Raw genomic sequence first — 16,520 nt, 5'->3', positions numbered from 1 at the left:
CTGTTACGTATATACAAACAGACAAAAACCTGGCAGATCCCTTTACAAAGGGACTATCACGAAATGTGATAGATATTGCATCGAGGGAGATGGGTATGAGACCCATAGATGTTACACCATAGTAGTAACCCAACCTTTGTGATCGGAGATCCCGTGAATTAGGATCTGGGAAGAACAAGCTATTGGTTAACTGAGGAGAGTAATAACTTATGATCGTCTCCAAGTGAAGATGCAAAACTCTCAGAGCTGTAAGGCTCAAATCTGTAAGGCAGGTCGGAAACATGCCTTAATGTGGTTCTATTGGCTATAATTAGCAAAGATGCTGTCCTACAGAGCAGTCTTGAAAGAACACACCTATATGAGTTCTGACTGTAAACGTCGCTGTCTATGAGATTTGGGTGATCTCTAGTAAACTCACGAAGAGACCAGGGAGTATGACGTATAAGCTCCAAACCGCGGGGTAGCCTACTGGCGGTCAGGTACTGGTTAAGACTTTGAGTGAAACCTGTTCACACAAAACTAGCAATTCAAGGCATAGTCCATTGTCAAGTTGTGAATGGATGTAGCTTAAAGTTCTAGGCAGAAGTTCAACTTAACAGTCTCTGCTGAAACACTGGTATATTAAACAAGTGGTGAGAGAAGGCAAATCTCTAAATGGGTATTTGAGATCTGGTGGGGGATTGTTAGAATTAATGGGCTAGGCCCATAGCAATTTCTGAAATCTCAAAGCCCATGTGTAAAATGGCAAGTGGTGGTGCTAAGTTTAGTCCCACCTTGGAAGTTGAAGAAGAGTTGGACCTCTTTATATAGTGGGTTCTCTCCACCACTCTAAGTGGTGTGTGAGAAGAGAAAGGGAAAACCACACGCGCGCGCTCGCTCGCCTCGCCTGGCCTGGCCTGGCCTGGCCGGGCCTGGCCGGGCCGGGCCGAGGCGAGGCGAGGCGAGGCGGCGCGTACATGCGACATGCGCGTGAATGGTCCGCCGAAATCCGGTCCGTCTCCTTGCAGGAGCGCAGCTTCCTTTTGCCGTTTTATTTATTATGTCTTGGCAGACAAGTTTTGATTTCTTGTCCGGTAAGTATACGAATTAGAAACCAAGTCGGTTTGGGATTGTGGTCGCGACACAATACCGCCTCTGGTCCTAATATATATACAGCTACCGGCTGCGGCCAGAGACACACCGAAAAAAACCCTAGGGTTTTGCCTCATCTCACAACTTGCACCGCCATCGTAGTCTACTCCATCCCAAACGCCGGCGTGCATCGGCGCGTGGGAGAGCAGGTCTCCGGAACCGTTCGTCTTTGCAATCCTGCACCGGGAGAGGACGAATTAGGTTTTTGGGAAGCGTTGTGCGCGACTGCTCAAATTCGTCATCACGGGTCGTCTTCCGTCCAAGTCGGGCGGTGCTACTCATCGTCGTATTCATCGCCGTCAGCAGCAGATCGTCGCCAACATCGTCATCAACACTGTCGCACCCATAATAGCTAACGATCAGTACGTCCAACATCCTTTGTTCATGTCTGCTTCTACAGCTATTGTTACGTGCTTGCTGCTGTTATGCATGTCTTGTTGTTCTTCTAGTTTGCTAGATTATTGCATGCTAGTATCTCTTCTAGTCATGAATTATTTACTGGAATTAATCATGAACTTGCCTAATATTCCAACAACTTATGGTCCCTGTTGCCAGATTTTGGGCATCAGTCCGCTTGATGGGTTCGACCAGGTGAAGATGGCCTACAAGTGGCGTCGAAAGAACGCCGAGAACAGTGGTGATGCTGCATACTTGTTGAAGGTAGTTTTGGGTCCTTGTCATTCTGTATTTGGTGCTTGTGTTGGTGTTAGTGTGTCAATGAGTTAGAGCTCTTCTGATTTTAGTTAGAGACGGCTTATGATACGATCATGATGGAACAGGTGCAGAACCGGAAGAAAGGTGTGGCATATGGACCAGTCCAGGTTAGCTTTCATGACAGGCTTGCCCTTGTTAAATATGGAAATTCATGTTGTCCATCCAATCAAATGTTCACATCAGCTGGTATACGACTTTGCTTAGGATGAGATGTAAGAGGTATTGTAGTTGCAGGACCATCGGCAATCTATATGCTGTTTTTCGAAACAAGTCCTTTAGATCAAGGTAGTGAGAACCGTGATTCTGAATCCTAATGGAGCTCTGATGATAGGATCGCAAATTGTAGAATCTTAACTATCAGAATCATTGAGATGTGAATTCTACTAATGAAAATCGTAGAACCAGAGTGGTTAGTTTGAATCGTAAAGTCGTATAACCGTACAATAAAATTGCCATTCTGACTACCTTGCTTTAGATGCTTGCCCGGAGTCTCTCAATCAGTGGATCAGTGGACGCTTGCAACCAATTGTCCAATTCATTGTCGCTCCTTGATAAGTTTCTTAATGCTGAAATAAGCACATAATTGCTATGTTGCAAATTATTTTCTGATGAGCCACATAGTTTTGTTTAACAAATGTTTTAAATTTTTGTATAGAGATATATATGTAACCATCTATGGGTCTATGATTAGTTGGTCACTTTAGAATGGTTGCTTTGTCGAGCACTGTCAATTATGTTGCACTGAATTCAACTTCATTTGGCTTCATGGATGTATTGCTGGATGCAAGGAGTTTGTACTTCTTGGAATCCATCAAAATCTTTGGCTAGCTGTTATGTGGGGAACCACATATGGTCGGAGGGCCGCAGCCCTGGCCGCACCACCCCCTGGTCCAGCCCAAAGTGGCTATGTTATAGTACGTAATGGGCCTAATGGCCTGGGCTGGCGGTATAGCCCGTTAGTCTTAAGGTTAATTAGAGATAAGGGTCGCTTGCTTAGGGGTCAAGTAAGCCTTGCTTGGGAGTCAAGTAAACCTCTCTATATAAAGAGATGAGATGTATCAATCTAATCAAGCAAGAATTAAGAAGGAAATCCCTTCCATCTTGCCCGGCCGTGGGCAAAAGGTCCCCGGCCGGCCCTCTCGCGCCCTCCTTCTAGCAGCGCCATAACAGGCTAGGATTCCTGTACTGCTACAAGTTATTAGATTCAGAGTCTAGATTAGTTATTAGGTTCAGATCCGTATTAGATTCAGAGTCTAGATTAGTTATTAGGTTCAGATTCGTATTAGATTCAGAGTCCAGATTAGAACCTGTTTCAGAGTCCAGATTGTATTTCCTTTTGCGTCGGCTTGTCAGCCAAGCTATTCCTCCTATATATTGGGCTTCTCCCATGATCAATAAATCATCAGTTTTGCTAAAGCACATCTAGATGTGCCATAAGTATTGCACATCTAAGTCCTATGTCATTGATCTTACATTAAGATTCGTGTGGATATTTTCTTTTTCTTTTTCCTTTTCCTCTTTATGCATGATTCACTCACTTAGATGTGCAATAACTAGAGCACATCTAGATGTGCCCTAAACACACCCATAAATCATCAGAATTCAGAGTATTACTATCTATTAGGCCTAGAACTAATTAGAGTTTGTTCCACTAGCCTTGAGAGGAGTATCATCTGAATTCTTTATTCTGATATTTTCACTCTTTTGGATGTTAGGTGTCAAAGGACATAAAATATGCTGATAATCAACCAATAGTTCCCTGGGGACCTAGGTATAGTCATTTGATATCAGAACCAAACTTTTCTTGCATATATGTTTGTTCATCATATTGTGTACATTTTGATTTACATGGATGCACCCAGCACTCATATGAACCTTCAGCTTGCCTTGTTTATGCATGCGTGAACATGAACAACTGAACATCCTTCTCTTGACTTACTCAACGCTTAGGGCCTCTTTGATTTGCGGGAGTTGTCTCGTTTCCTGTGGGAATGGAACTAATTCTTTGAAAGCTGCACGTGTCAAATATGCCCTTACAAACATTGTTTACGAAACCAGACTTGTGGTCCAACCAGAATAAACCAGAACTGGTGCCTGATCCGGTCCTTTTTGCCTAAAAGGTTGTTTGACTTGAAAACTGAGAAAATGGTACCAAAATAAAGCATGTGACCCTGGCGTGAAGCTGAGGCCTCAAACCCATCAAGCTGGGGTCCAATACAAACATGGGCTACATAGTCTTTGTGAGAAATGTGGCAAGTAAGTTGTAGACTATTTTTAGAGCATATGAAGTGCTATCAGCTTATATTTAATTTGAAATCAATTTAATATATTATGTTCGAAATTTTGAACCACGGGTTGACTGGCTGAGCTGACGGTTGGAACACCAAACCAGTGAGCGAGTAGGTTAATCGGTTTGTTTGGTCCTTATTTATTTATTTATTTATTTTGCTTATAGATAGACCCTTATTTTGACTTCTCTTAGATGAATGTTGATCTGTTCACATGTTACTGATAAATGTGAAGTCTTTATGCTAGTTCTATGCAAAATATATTCACGCTGGGCATTGGATAATGCTGTTCATAATATGTTGATACTGGTCATCTTCCAGATACTCTAGAGCGACTGCAAAGGACCTCCAGATAAATATGGCAATATCAGCAACATTTGTAAGAAATTCTTTTCTGAAATATCCATAAAAAATCTAAATGATTCCATATGCAATTATTAATATTTTTTGTGTTTTAGTAAAAAACTGCAGTACTGCTTTGGTCAGCTCCACTCCATGTTGTCTCAAACACAGAAGTTTAACTTGGAAACGACTGAATGATGTTTCTCTTTTCTTTTTTCATATTTTAGCATTACTTCGGAATAATTTAGCTTTAGCTTAAATGTTCTATGCATTTGTACCTTTTCAAATTGTTCTATGAAAGTATGCACATTTTTTTTTCGAGAAAACGCAAAAGAGTTGCGTTTCATTGCATTAAACAGGAAGACATCGGGGGTACAACCTCCAGAAAGGAGGGACACACACACACACGACCGTCCTCACCAAGTGACTACAGCTAGGTGAGGAGGTGCCCTCAACTACAGACACTCAACGACATTAGGCCTCTCCCAGCCTTGCCTCCAGCCAAAATGGCGAAGCACCGAGACTCGGAGCAACAGGGCAGCATCACTGCCATTGCAAGACACTTCCAGGGACGAATGCAGCTTCAGGACTGCCCAGGCCGACGTACCTCGCACCCATGTGCCTAGAGAGTCGGCGGGTGAAGGCAGGGCCTGATTGGAACTGGTGTAGCATTCATTGGGGAGCGCCAGCACAGGCAAACGTTGCGACCTGCTCCTTGTGTAGCAGTCTACGCCAGAGCGATGCATCGCCAACCACCATCTGTCGCATCAAGAACTCCACTTGCAGCCAAAGCAGCGCCATCAAGAGGGGAACGGCGTTGAGACGCCGCCGCTGCCCGGTCCGGGAGGCCGGACCTAGGATTTCTCCCGGTGCTCGAGGAGGAGGTCCGGTCAGGGTCATGCCAACGCCTCCAAGGAGGTGACGGCACCCTCGGGCGTCGCCATAGACAGCGCAGGTCGTCGCCACGCGGGGATTTCGCCCCGACCCAAGAACGAAGACCTCAGATGCAGTGGCAGACCGGGCATGGCGCAGAATCGTCGGAAAAGACCAACACACATGGGGGAAGCCTAGAAACGTTGTCGTCGCAGGAGTGGGCACCGACCAGCGCAGCTCCAGCAGGCCGGCCACCATCGGGAGCGCGTCCAGCAGGCGGCAGCAGCCACCTGCACCACGCCGCCGCTGCGCTGGCCCGCAGCCTCCGCCGCCAGGATCCGCCGGGGCACAGCGGAGCAGCAACCGTCAGGGTCGCCGCACGCGTGCTTACTAACCCAGCGGCAACCGCCGGCAGCGGCCGGGAGGGGTGGGATGAGGGAGAAGGGTTGGTGGGGGCAGAGCCTGGGCGGCCTCGTGCGGCCCAGATCTGGGCGCCCTCAACTCTGCCGCACGCATCAGCGGCCGGCGGCCGCCATGGCAGCGCCACCGCGCACGCAGTCCACCCCATCTCGACCTCCCCGCGAGCAAACGGCCGCCTGCCGCGCCACCGCGCGCTCCCGCCGCGCCACCGCGCGCTCCCGCCGCTCCAGCGCGCCCAGCAGCAGCGCGCGAGCACACGAACGAGGGCCCCGCCGCCGCCGTCCACCGGTGAGGGCTTTGCCCGCCGGCATCCTCCGGCGACGGCGAGGAGAGGGAGGGGAAGGAGGGGAGCCTGGGCGGCGGCTAGGGTTTCGCCTCCCGAGTCGCCCCTGGGAGCGACGCGGGGGCTGGGAGGGGTCCCTGGTCAGTATGCACATTTATCTCGTCGCACTTAATTATATTGATGGAATCAACAAACATATGTAGTTTGTTCTATTATGTTCGTTTGTATATTTTCTTGCAGATCACGTGCATATTGACCATGGGCCATGCAGACTGGAAACCCTTGCAATTTTTGTGTTTTGCTTATTTCTATCGAGTACTTGAGAAACTGAAGTCTACGGAGCCAGTAATAACTCCTGTATACAATGTAAGGATCTTCCTAAGTACGGAGTAGTATCTACACAATGTTGGCATTAACATGAACGATCTATTGGTCCAGGGTTTGTTTAGGTAGTACAAATATAATAACCAAAATATACCTTTGGAATCATGGGAGTTAAAGTGAGATGTTTTTCCTCCCCCCTTTTTATTATAATGCTTGGAAGAACACACTTGTCATTAAAATTCATTTATTTCTTCTGTGCAATAGTCCAATGTGTGTTTTTTACTAGGCCAATAGTTTGTAGCTTCACACTTCATGAAAGAAGACATCTTATAGAGTGAATGGCATCTCCTTGAGTTGAAAATGCTTTATTATGTTAGTACATGCTTGTTTTAAGTTTGTTTTCATATATTTTAGTAGGAAGACATGCACATGTTTTTAAAGAGGATAATGGTTGTGCACCAAATTTAGCTAAATGCAGTCTTGGGGTTCTGAACAAGGTGGTGCTGTCAACAGATGGAATATTGGATCACTTGTACTTCTTCTAATTAGTTATTACCCTATTCACTAGACATATTATTTACTCGATGAGTGATTGAACATAATATCCAAATACAATGTTTATGGCAGGAGTACGGTGAGGTTGAAGGCCGAGGTATACATATGGCAAAGCGAGTGCTTCGTAGTTTGGGTTTGGTACTTGGATCGATATTTGCTGCATCCCTGGTTAGTGAACTGTTCAAATACAGCGCAATCCAGATTAGTTGTATTAGTTTCTCTTCCCGTGTTGTTTCTCCAGCTTTCTTAATCGCTTCTCAGTATGACTTCTTTGTATCCTTTTGCTTTCAGGGTTATACCGGACTGGCCAATTTCTCCCAGTTTCTTGGTCACTATATTCCTTCTGTTGTTTATAACTTCCAGGTACAGTATGCATGGCGATATGTGTGTATTGTTGCTTGGTATGGTTTCATTTTTTTACGATGGATTAGAAGTATCAATTTTTATTATGCCAAACTTGTGGATATTTGTTCTTGGAGTTTAAAACTACATTTAGGTTTATAATACGGATGAGTCAATGTGCTTGGTTTACTTAACATCTGAGGCAACTTTTTTCTTCCTTCTTTTTTTGCCAAAAAGGATATTTAGCATGAACTAGAAAGCTAGCAAGTTAGTACTCCTCAAAGTATTTTAACTAGAAAGGTCACTGGAGCAAGTGCATGATGCTTTTCTGGTGGAAAACATGAATAAAAAAATGAATATTCTCTTTTATGTACTCTAAAAAAATGAATATTCTCTTTTATGTACATTAGTGTCAAAAAACGCTCTTATATTATGGGACGGATGGAGTATCTTGCAACAGCAAACTATTTTTTTATAGAGTAATAACAGCAAAACTAATCGGTGGACATCTCATTGCAGGAGTTGATTGTGACCACAGCTTCATCCGTTCTGCTTTGCATATTGGCTACGTACTACCGATAGCGATTGTGCTGGACTGCCCCTTGTTTTTGCAGTCCTGATACATTGCCACTCAATCATCTTCATCTTCATCACGCGACCATCTTCATCTTCACTAAGGGGTTGTGCTCGGTACCTACATGCATACTCTGTCGCGGAAACCCAAAGCTGTGAGAAATTTACTCTTAGATCTGGAAATTTGCACAGCAGATAGACGTCGCTGTCCAACGGTTCTGGAGCTGAAATCAGCATACAAGAGAGAAACAGCTAACAGAAGAATTTATCAAGCGAAGCGCTGATGATGTAGGAAAACTAGTCCTAGCGACTCCCAGCGTATATTTCCACATTTGTCACCCAGTTTCCTCGATGCCTCAATTCGATCGCAAAGTTGTACAACTAAAATTCTCATGTTATTCTCGTGAGCAATGAATCGCAAGCATGAGCTCTTGTGTAGGAGTACAAGTTGTTGGAGTGCTTGTCTGTTTTGGGTGTCGACGTCATCTCTCATACGCAGTAGGGCGTGCAATGCAATCCACCATCCACAAGTGTCACAAGCATCAAACTGTAGCTCTAACTTAAATTGCTCGTTCGTACATGCTCACCCATATTCTTCGTACTAGAGGACTGAAAACGAGGCTCCCGTTCGTAGCGGAGGCAGCATCAGAATGAGATCTACTCGAGCGCGCAGCATCAGAATAAGTATGTTGCGGTAGGTGCTAGCTGCTTCGTACCACCGCATCTCCGTGTGCCCCGTGCATGGAGAGCCAATGCCAAACAGCATTGCTACACACACGACATTCCTTGCACGATTTATGGACGACAGAGCCAGCTGAGCCTTTAATCACATCTGATGCGTGGATTTGCACCGTTGGATCATCGGTCGTGCAAGCATCGTCCAAGGACTGTCGTTCGTCAAGTAGTTTCGAATGCCAAAAGCATTCTCGGAACTCGAACGAGATTCTATTCCTACTACCTCGACCGGCGCCGGTGTTTGTTCCCCTTCGCTCGTTTCGGCATCGCCACCCACGAGGCCATGACGCATCGCATGAATCCACGGCGGGATTAAACAAGACCCGATCAGTGCCTGCGCCTAGCTAGCCCACGCGAGGACCGAGCAAAATAACACGCGAATTTCCACGTCGCTTTTCTCCGAGCTGTCGTACGCGCCTCGAAAGCTACCGTGGCAACTGTATCCGTTTCGTCCTATAGCTTGTCCTCTGCGAACGATCGGACGGAGTGCGGTGCTGGACGCACGCACCAAAGCACACCAGCACAAAAAATAATGTGAACTGAAGCCATTTTTTTCTGAAAATTATTTTCTGTTGTTGTGTTGTTGTTTGTCCTGTGGCTCCTGGTGTAAGCTTGGTTGGTGTTATTTCGTGAAGTGTTTCTGTACGGGTGTACACGTGGGCACGCCTGCATGCAGCTGCAAGCGCCACATGCATACGGAAGCATCTCGAAGGACTGAGGAATAGAAAACGGGGTGCGTTTGTTCCGTATCCCTCTAAACAGGAGGGGATTGTTTGTAAATTTTATTAGTGCCTAGTGTCAGAATCTATGCAACATCAGCTGTTCTATTGGCGCTGTGCTCAGGTAGCTACTTGTTCCTACTTTCCAAGTTCCGACAGATCGGTGGGGACATCCTCTGCAGCTTAGTACTTAGATGCAATATATACGGTATAATACTACTAGTAGAATTGTGACGTAGCACGTGGTCAGTGCACTTGGTTTGGCTATCACGTGATAAGTCCAGCTCCGCCGAGCGGAAGACTGTCCAAGTCCCCATCGAGCCCACGCGGGTGTGGATCCAAGTCGACAGCGTTCCTTTTCGGCAAACAGTTTGAGCCCACATCAACCTACGAATAGGTGTTTCTTGACCACGCATTGATTACCAGTTGTGTGCATCTTCGGATGTTGAGACCGAGAGGCTGTTAGTGTTAACTTTGTTGCATAGGTCTAGTTCATGTTTCATTTGTATTGCATAGTTTCATTGTCGTACGATTTCAGTGGCCAGCTAGGTTGAAGGAAAATTGCATGTGTTGCTGCATGATACAAACGGATCAGGGACTGAAGAAGCAGGAAGATACAAGCGTACGCCGCGGCAGCCACATCCGAGTCAGTAGCCGAGCATGCAAGTGCTTTTGGAGTCGGCTTGGATTTTTGTTGTTGTTGACAACATTGGAGTCGGCATGATGCGTTCGGTAGGCCGTGTCGATCCTAGTCAGACCCGGAAAGAAAATGGTTGTACCAATAACTTCATCTCAATGTTTCACACGACTTTCATGTTGTACATTTTTCGTTTCAACCATCATAGATGAGTATATGTGCATATACATATATTCGTATTGTACTAAGGTGGTCATGTGATGATTTATGGTTTAGACAAATTTTAGAGTGGCTTCTTTCTGTTCTCCCGGACCATCGTCAACTTTTTTTTAGAAAAGGAGGATGACCCCCGGCCTCTGCATCTGGAAGATGCATGCAGCCATTTTATTGATTATTCTCGAGGACCTTACAAAGTAGTACAACAATATGCCTGAAACTGCCATCTTGGCAACATATGCCCCCACTCCTATCCATATGATGAAGGGGTGCAAACTGGGCCATATACCCAGACCTCTCACCTAAACCTAATATCTAAAGCCGGAATCTCCGACCGAGCCACATAACGGGTTCGGGGCACAATCCAGTCCGACGCACTCACATGTGTCATCGCCACCATCTTCCACTGGTCCAATTTCAGAGCAGATTGAGGTACCAACCTTGACAGGTTCCTCCGCCATCGACGGCACCATGACGCCAAACGACGACCACCACCAATGCCTTTCCATCGCCAAGCCGAAGGAGCGCTACCACAAGATGAAGACCAGCGGTAGAATAGATGAAACGTTGCACACATTGCCGCTGCCAAACACTTCACACACACCGCAAAGTGCCCACCGTGCTTCCGGGAACCCGAGGCCACGCCTTTAAAAAGGAGCGCGACGAGGGTACGACGCCGTCGCCCACAAGGGGAACTAGAGCTTTCGCCCAAAAGAAGAGCATAGTGAAAGATGGGAGAGGACCTCGACAAGGCCTCCAAGAAGGGAACCGACGCCCAGCAAAGGCGCCGCCATTGTCGTGGCCTTCGCCGACGGCCAAGGGTTTCCCCCGGACCTGCCCCCATCCCATCCACTCGGCCAAAGACCTGGCCAGAGGAGCGCACACAGCCGGAGAAGGCGTTCGACTTCATCGAAGCAGGCATGCCGGGTGACGGGGCTGAAGGAAATATGCCCTAGAGGCAATAATAAAGTTATTATTTATTTCCTTATAATCATGATAAATGTTTATTATTCATGTTAGAATTGTATTAACCGGAAACATAATACATGTGTGAATACATAGACAAACAAAGTGTCACTAGTATGCCTCTACTTGACTAGCTCGTTAATCAAAGATGGTTATGTTTCCTAACCATGAACAATGAGTTGTCATTTGATTAACGGGATCACATCATTAAGAGAATGATCTGATTGACATGACCCATTCCATTAGCTTAGCACCCGATCGTTTAGTATGTTGCTATTGCTTTCTTCATGACTTATACATGTTCCTATAACTATGAGATTATGCAACTCCCGTTTACCGGAGGAACACTTTGGGTACTACCAAACGTCACAACGTAACTGGGTGATTATAAAGGAGTACTACAGGTGTCTCCAAAGGTACATGTTGGGTTGGCGTATTTCGAGATTAGGTTTTGTCACTCCGATTGTCGGAGAGGTATCTCTGGGCCCTCTCGGTAATGCACATCACATAAGCCTTGCAAGCATTGCAACTAATGAGTTAGTTGCGAGATGATGTATTACCGAACGAGTAAAGAGACTTGCCGGTAACGAGATTGAACTAGGTATTGGATACCGACGATCGAATCTCGGGAAAGTAACATACCGATGACAAAGGGAACAATGTATGTTGTTATGCGGTCTGACCGATAAAGATCTTCATAGAATATGTAGGAGCCAATATGGGCATCCAGGTCCCGCTATTGGTTATTGACCGGAGACGTGTCTCGGTCATGTCTACATTGTTCTCGAACCCGTAGGGTCCGCACGCTTAAGGTTACTATGACAGTTATATTATGAGTTTATGCATTTTGATGTACCGAAGGTTGTTCGGAGTCCTGGATATGATCACGGACATGACGAGGAGACTCTAAATGGTCGAGACGTAAAGATTGATATATTGGAAGCCTATGTTTGGATATCGGAAGTGTTCCGGGTGAAATCGGGATTTTACCGGAGTACCGGGAAGGTTACCGGAACCCCCCGGGAGCTAAATGGGCCATGATGGGCCTTAGTGGAAAAGAGAAGAGGCAGCCCTACGTGGGCTGCACGCCTCCCCCTTCCCCTAGTCCTATTAGGACTAGGAGAGGTGGCCGGCCCCCTCTCTCTCTTTTCCCCCTCCGCGAATCCTATTCCAACTAGGATTGGGGGGGGGGGGAATCCTACTCCCAGAGGGAGTAGGACTCTCCTGGCGCGCCACACCTTGGCCGGCCAGCCTCCCCCCTCTAGTCCTTTATATACTGAGGCAGAGGCACCCTAGAACACACAAGTTGATCCACGTGATCTATTCCTTAGCCGTGTGCGGTGCCCCCAGCCACCATATTCCTCGATAATACTGTAGCGGAGTTTGGGCGAAGCCCTGCTGCTGTAGTACATCAAGATCATCACCACACCGTCATGCTAACGGAACTCTTCCCCGACACTTTGCTGGATCGGAGTCCGGGGATCGTCATCGAGCTGGACGTGTGCTCGAACTCGGAGGTGCCGTAGTTTCGGTGCTTGATCGGTTGGTGAAGGAAATATGCCCTAGAGGCAATAATTAAGTTATTATTTATTTACTTATTTCATGATAAATGTTTATTATTCATGCTAGAATTGTATTAACCGGAAACATAATACATGTGTGAATACATAAACAAACAGAGTGTCACTAGTATGCCTCTACTTGACTAGCTCGTTAATCAAAGATGGTTATGTTTCCTAACCATAGACAAAGAGTTGTTATTTGATTAACAAGGTCACATCATTAGTTGAATGATCTGATTGACATGACCCATTCCATTAGCTTAGCACCCGATCGTTTAGTATGTTGCTATTGCTTCCTTCATGACTTATACATGTTCCTATGACTATGAGATTATGCAACTCCCGTTTGCCGGAGGAACACTTTGGGTGCTACCAAACGTCACAACGTAACTGGGTGATTATAAAGGAGCATTACAGGTGTCTCCAAAGGTAGATGTTGGGTTGGCGTATTTCGAGATTAGGATTTGTCACTCCGATTGTCGGAGAGGTATCTCTGGGCCCTCTCGATAATGCACATCACATAAGCCTTGCAAGCATTGCAACTAATGAGTTAGTTGCGAGATGATGTATTACGGAACGAGTAAAGAGACTTGCCGGTAACGAGATTGAACTAGGTATTGGATACCGGCGATCGAATCTCGGGCAAGTAACATACCGATGACAAAGGGAACAACGTATGTTGTTATGCGGTCTGACCGATAAAGATCTTCGTAGAATATGTAGGAGCCAATATGGGCATCCAGGTCCCACTATTGGTTATTGACCAGAGACGTGTCTCGGTCATGTCTACATTGTTCTCGAACCCGTAGGGTCCGCACGCTTAAGGTTTCGATGACAGTTATATTATGAGTTTATGAGTTTTGATGTACCGAAGGAGTTCGGAGTCCCGGATGAGATCATGGACATGACAAGGAGTCTCGAAATGGTCCAGACTAAAGATTGATATATTGGAAGCCTATGTTTGGATATCGGAAGTGTTCCGGGTGAAATCGGGATTTTACCGGAGTACCGGGAGGTTACCGGAACCCCCCGGGAGCTATATGGGCCTTAGTGGGCTTTAGTGGAAAGGAGAAAGGGGCAGCCCAAGGTGGCTGTGCGCCTCCCCCCTTCCCCTAGTCCTATTAGGACTAGGAGAGGTGGCCGGCCCCCTCTCTCTCTTTCCCCCCTCAAGGAGTCCTATTCCAACTAGGATTGGGGGGGGGGGAATCCTACTCCCAGAGGGAGTAGGACTCTCCTGGCGCGCCACACCTTGGCCGGCCAGCCTCCCCACCTCTAGTCCTTTATATACTGAGGTAGAGGCACCCTAGAACACACAAGTTGATCCACGTGATCTATTCCTTAGCAGTGTGCGGTGCCCCCAGCCATCATATTCCTCGATAATACTGTAGCGGAGTTTAGGCGAAGCCCTGCCGCTGTAGTGCATCAAGATCGTCACCATGCCATCGTGCTGACGGAACTCTTCCCCGACACTTTGCTGGATCGGAGTCTGGGGATCGTCCTCGAGCTGAACATGTGCTCGAACTCGGAGGTGCCGTAGTTTTGGTGTTTGATCGGTTGGATCGTGAAGACGTACGACTACTTCCTCTATGTTGTGTCAACGCTTCCGCAGTCGGTCTGCGAGGGTACGTAGACAACACTCTTCCCCCTCGTTGCTTTCATCACCATGATCTTGTGTGTGTGTAGGAATTTTTTTGAAATTACTACGAAACCCAACAGTGGCATCCGAGCCTAGGTTTTATGGTTTGATGTTATTTGCACGAGTAGAACACAAGTGAGTTGTGGGCGATATAAGTCATACTGCCTACCAACATGTCATACTTGGTTCGGCGGTATTGTTGGACGAGACGACCCGGACCAACATTACGCGCACGCTTACGCGAGACTAGTTCCCCCGACGTGCTTTGCACACAGGTGGCTTGCGGGCGACTGTCTCTCCAACTTCAGTTGAACCAAGTGTGGCTACGCCCGGTCCTTGCGAAGGTTAAAACGGAGTCTATTTGACAAACTATCGTTGTGGTTTTGATGCGTAGGTGAGATTGGTTCTTGCTTAAGCCCGTAGCAGCCACGTAAAACTTGCAACAACAAAGTAGAGGACGTCTAACTTGTTTTTGCAGGGCATGTTGTGATGTGATATGGTCAAGGCATGATGCTGAATTTTATTGTATGAGATGATCATGTTTTGTAACCGAGTTATCGGCAACTGGCAGGAGCCATATGGTTGTCGCTTTATTGTATGCAATGCAATCGCGATGTAATGCTTTACTTTATTACTAAATGGTAGTGATAGTCGTGGAAGCATAAGATTGACGAGACGACAACGATGCTACGATGGAGATCAAGGTGTCGCGCCGGTGACGATGGTGATCATAACGGTGCTTCAGAGATGGAGATCACAAGCACAAGATGATGATGGCCATATCATATCACTTATATTGATTGCATAAGATGTTTATCCTTTTATGCATCTTATCTTGCTTTGATTGACGGTAGCATTATAAAATGATCTCTCACTAAATTATCAAGAAGTGTTCTCCCTGAGTATGCACCGTTGCCAAAGTTCGTCGTGCCCAGACACCACATGATGATCGGGTGTGATAAGCTCTACGTCCATCTACAACGGGTGCAAGCCAGTTTTGCACATGCAGAATACTCAGGTTAAACTTGACGAGCCTAGCATATGCAGATATGGCCTCGGAACACAGAGACCGAAAGGTCGAGCGTGAATCATATAGTAGATATGATCAACATAACGATGTTCACCATTGAAAACTACTCCATCTCACATGATGATCGGTTATGGTTTAGTTGATTTGGATCACGTAATCACTTAGAAGATTAGAGAGATGTCTATCTAAGTGGGAGTTCTTAAGTAATATGATTAATTGAACTTTAATTTATCATGAACTTAGTCCTGGTAGTATTAGCATATCTATGTTGTGGATCAATAGCTCGCGTTGTTGCTTCCCTATGTTTATTTTGATATGTTCCTAGAGAAAATTGTGTTGAAAAATGTTAGTAGCAAATATGCGGATTGGATCCGTGATCTGAGGTTTATCCTCATTGCTGCACAGAAGAATTATGTCCTTGATGCACCGCTAGATGACGGACCCATTGCAGGAGCAGATGCAGACGTTATGAACGTTTGGCTAGCTCAATATGATGACTACTTGATAGTTTAGTGCACCATGCTTAACAGCTTAGAATCGGGACTTCAAAGATGTTTTGAATGTCATGGACCATATGAGATGTTCCAGGAGTTGAAGTTAATATTTCAAGCAAATACCCGAGTTGAGAGATATGAAGTCTCCAACAAGTTCTATAGCTAAAAGATGGAGGAGAATCGCTCAACTAGTGAGCATGTGCTCAGATTGTCTGGGTACTACAATCGCTTGAATCAAGTGGGAGTTAATCTTCCAGATAAAATAGTGATTGACAGAATTATCTAGTCACCATCACCAAGTTAGTAGAACTTCGTGATGAACTATAATATGCAAGGGATGACAAAAGTAATTCCCAAGCTCTTCGTGATGCTGAAATCGACGAAGGTAGAAATCAAGAAAAACATCAAGTGTTGATGGTTAAACAAGACCACTAATTTCAAGAAAAGGGCAGAGGGAAGAAGGGGAACTTCAAGAAGAATAGCAAGCAAGTTGCTGCTCAAGTGAAGAAGCCCAAGTCTGGTCCTAAGCCTGAGACTAAGTGTTTCTACTGCAAAGGGACTGGTCACTGGAAGCGGAACTACCCCAAGTGATTGGCAGATAAGAAGGATGGCAAAGTGAACATAAGTATATTTGATATACATGTTATTGATGTGTACTTTACTAGTGTGTATAGCAACCC

General features: G+C 46.0%; 1 protein-coding gene and 1 pseudogene across 1 annotated transcript; one reads left to right on the top strand and one right to left on the bottom strand.

Annotated features, from left to right (window-relative positions):
• Window positions 1-1,690: 1,690 nt before the first annotated feature.
• Window positions 1,691-8,297, top strand: LOC119269070. The gene is made up of 8 exons (XM_037550820.1): window positions 1,691-1,791; window positions 1,911-1,952; window positions 3,561-3,616; window positions 4,455-4,512; window positions 6,292-6,417; window positions 7,003-7,098; window positions 7,222-7,293; window positions 7,792-8,297. The coding sequence occupies exons 1-8, from the start codon at window positions 1,729-1,731 to the stop codon at window positions 7,852-7,854; spliced, it is 576 nt and encodes a 191-aa protein (XP_037406717.1). The 5' UTR covers window positions 1,691-1,728; the 3' UTR covers window positions 7,855-8,297.
• LOC119269060 lies at window positions 4,789-6,188 on the bottom strand (annotated as a pseudogene).
• Window positions 8,298-16,520: the final 8,223 nt, after the last annotated feature.

The sequence above is a fragment of the Triticum dicoccoides genome, chromosome 1A (genome assembly GCF_002162155.2).
Source record: "Triticum dicoccoides isolate Atlit2015 ecotype Zavitan chromosome 1A, WEW_v2.0, whole genome shotgun sequence".
NCBI lineage: Eukaryota > Viridiplantae > Streptophyta > Magnoliopsida > Poales > Poaceae > Triticum > Triticum dicoccoides.
Note: the sequence above shows the minus strand (reverse complement) of the source record. Positions and strands in the feature narration are given on the sequence as shown.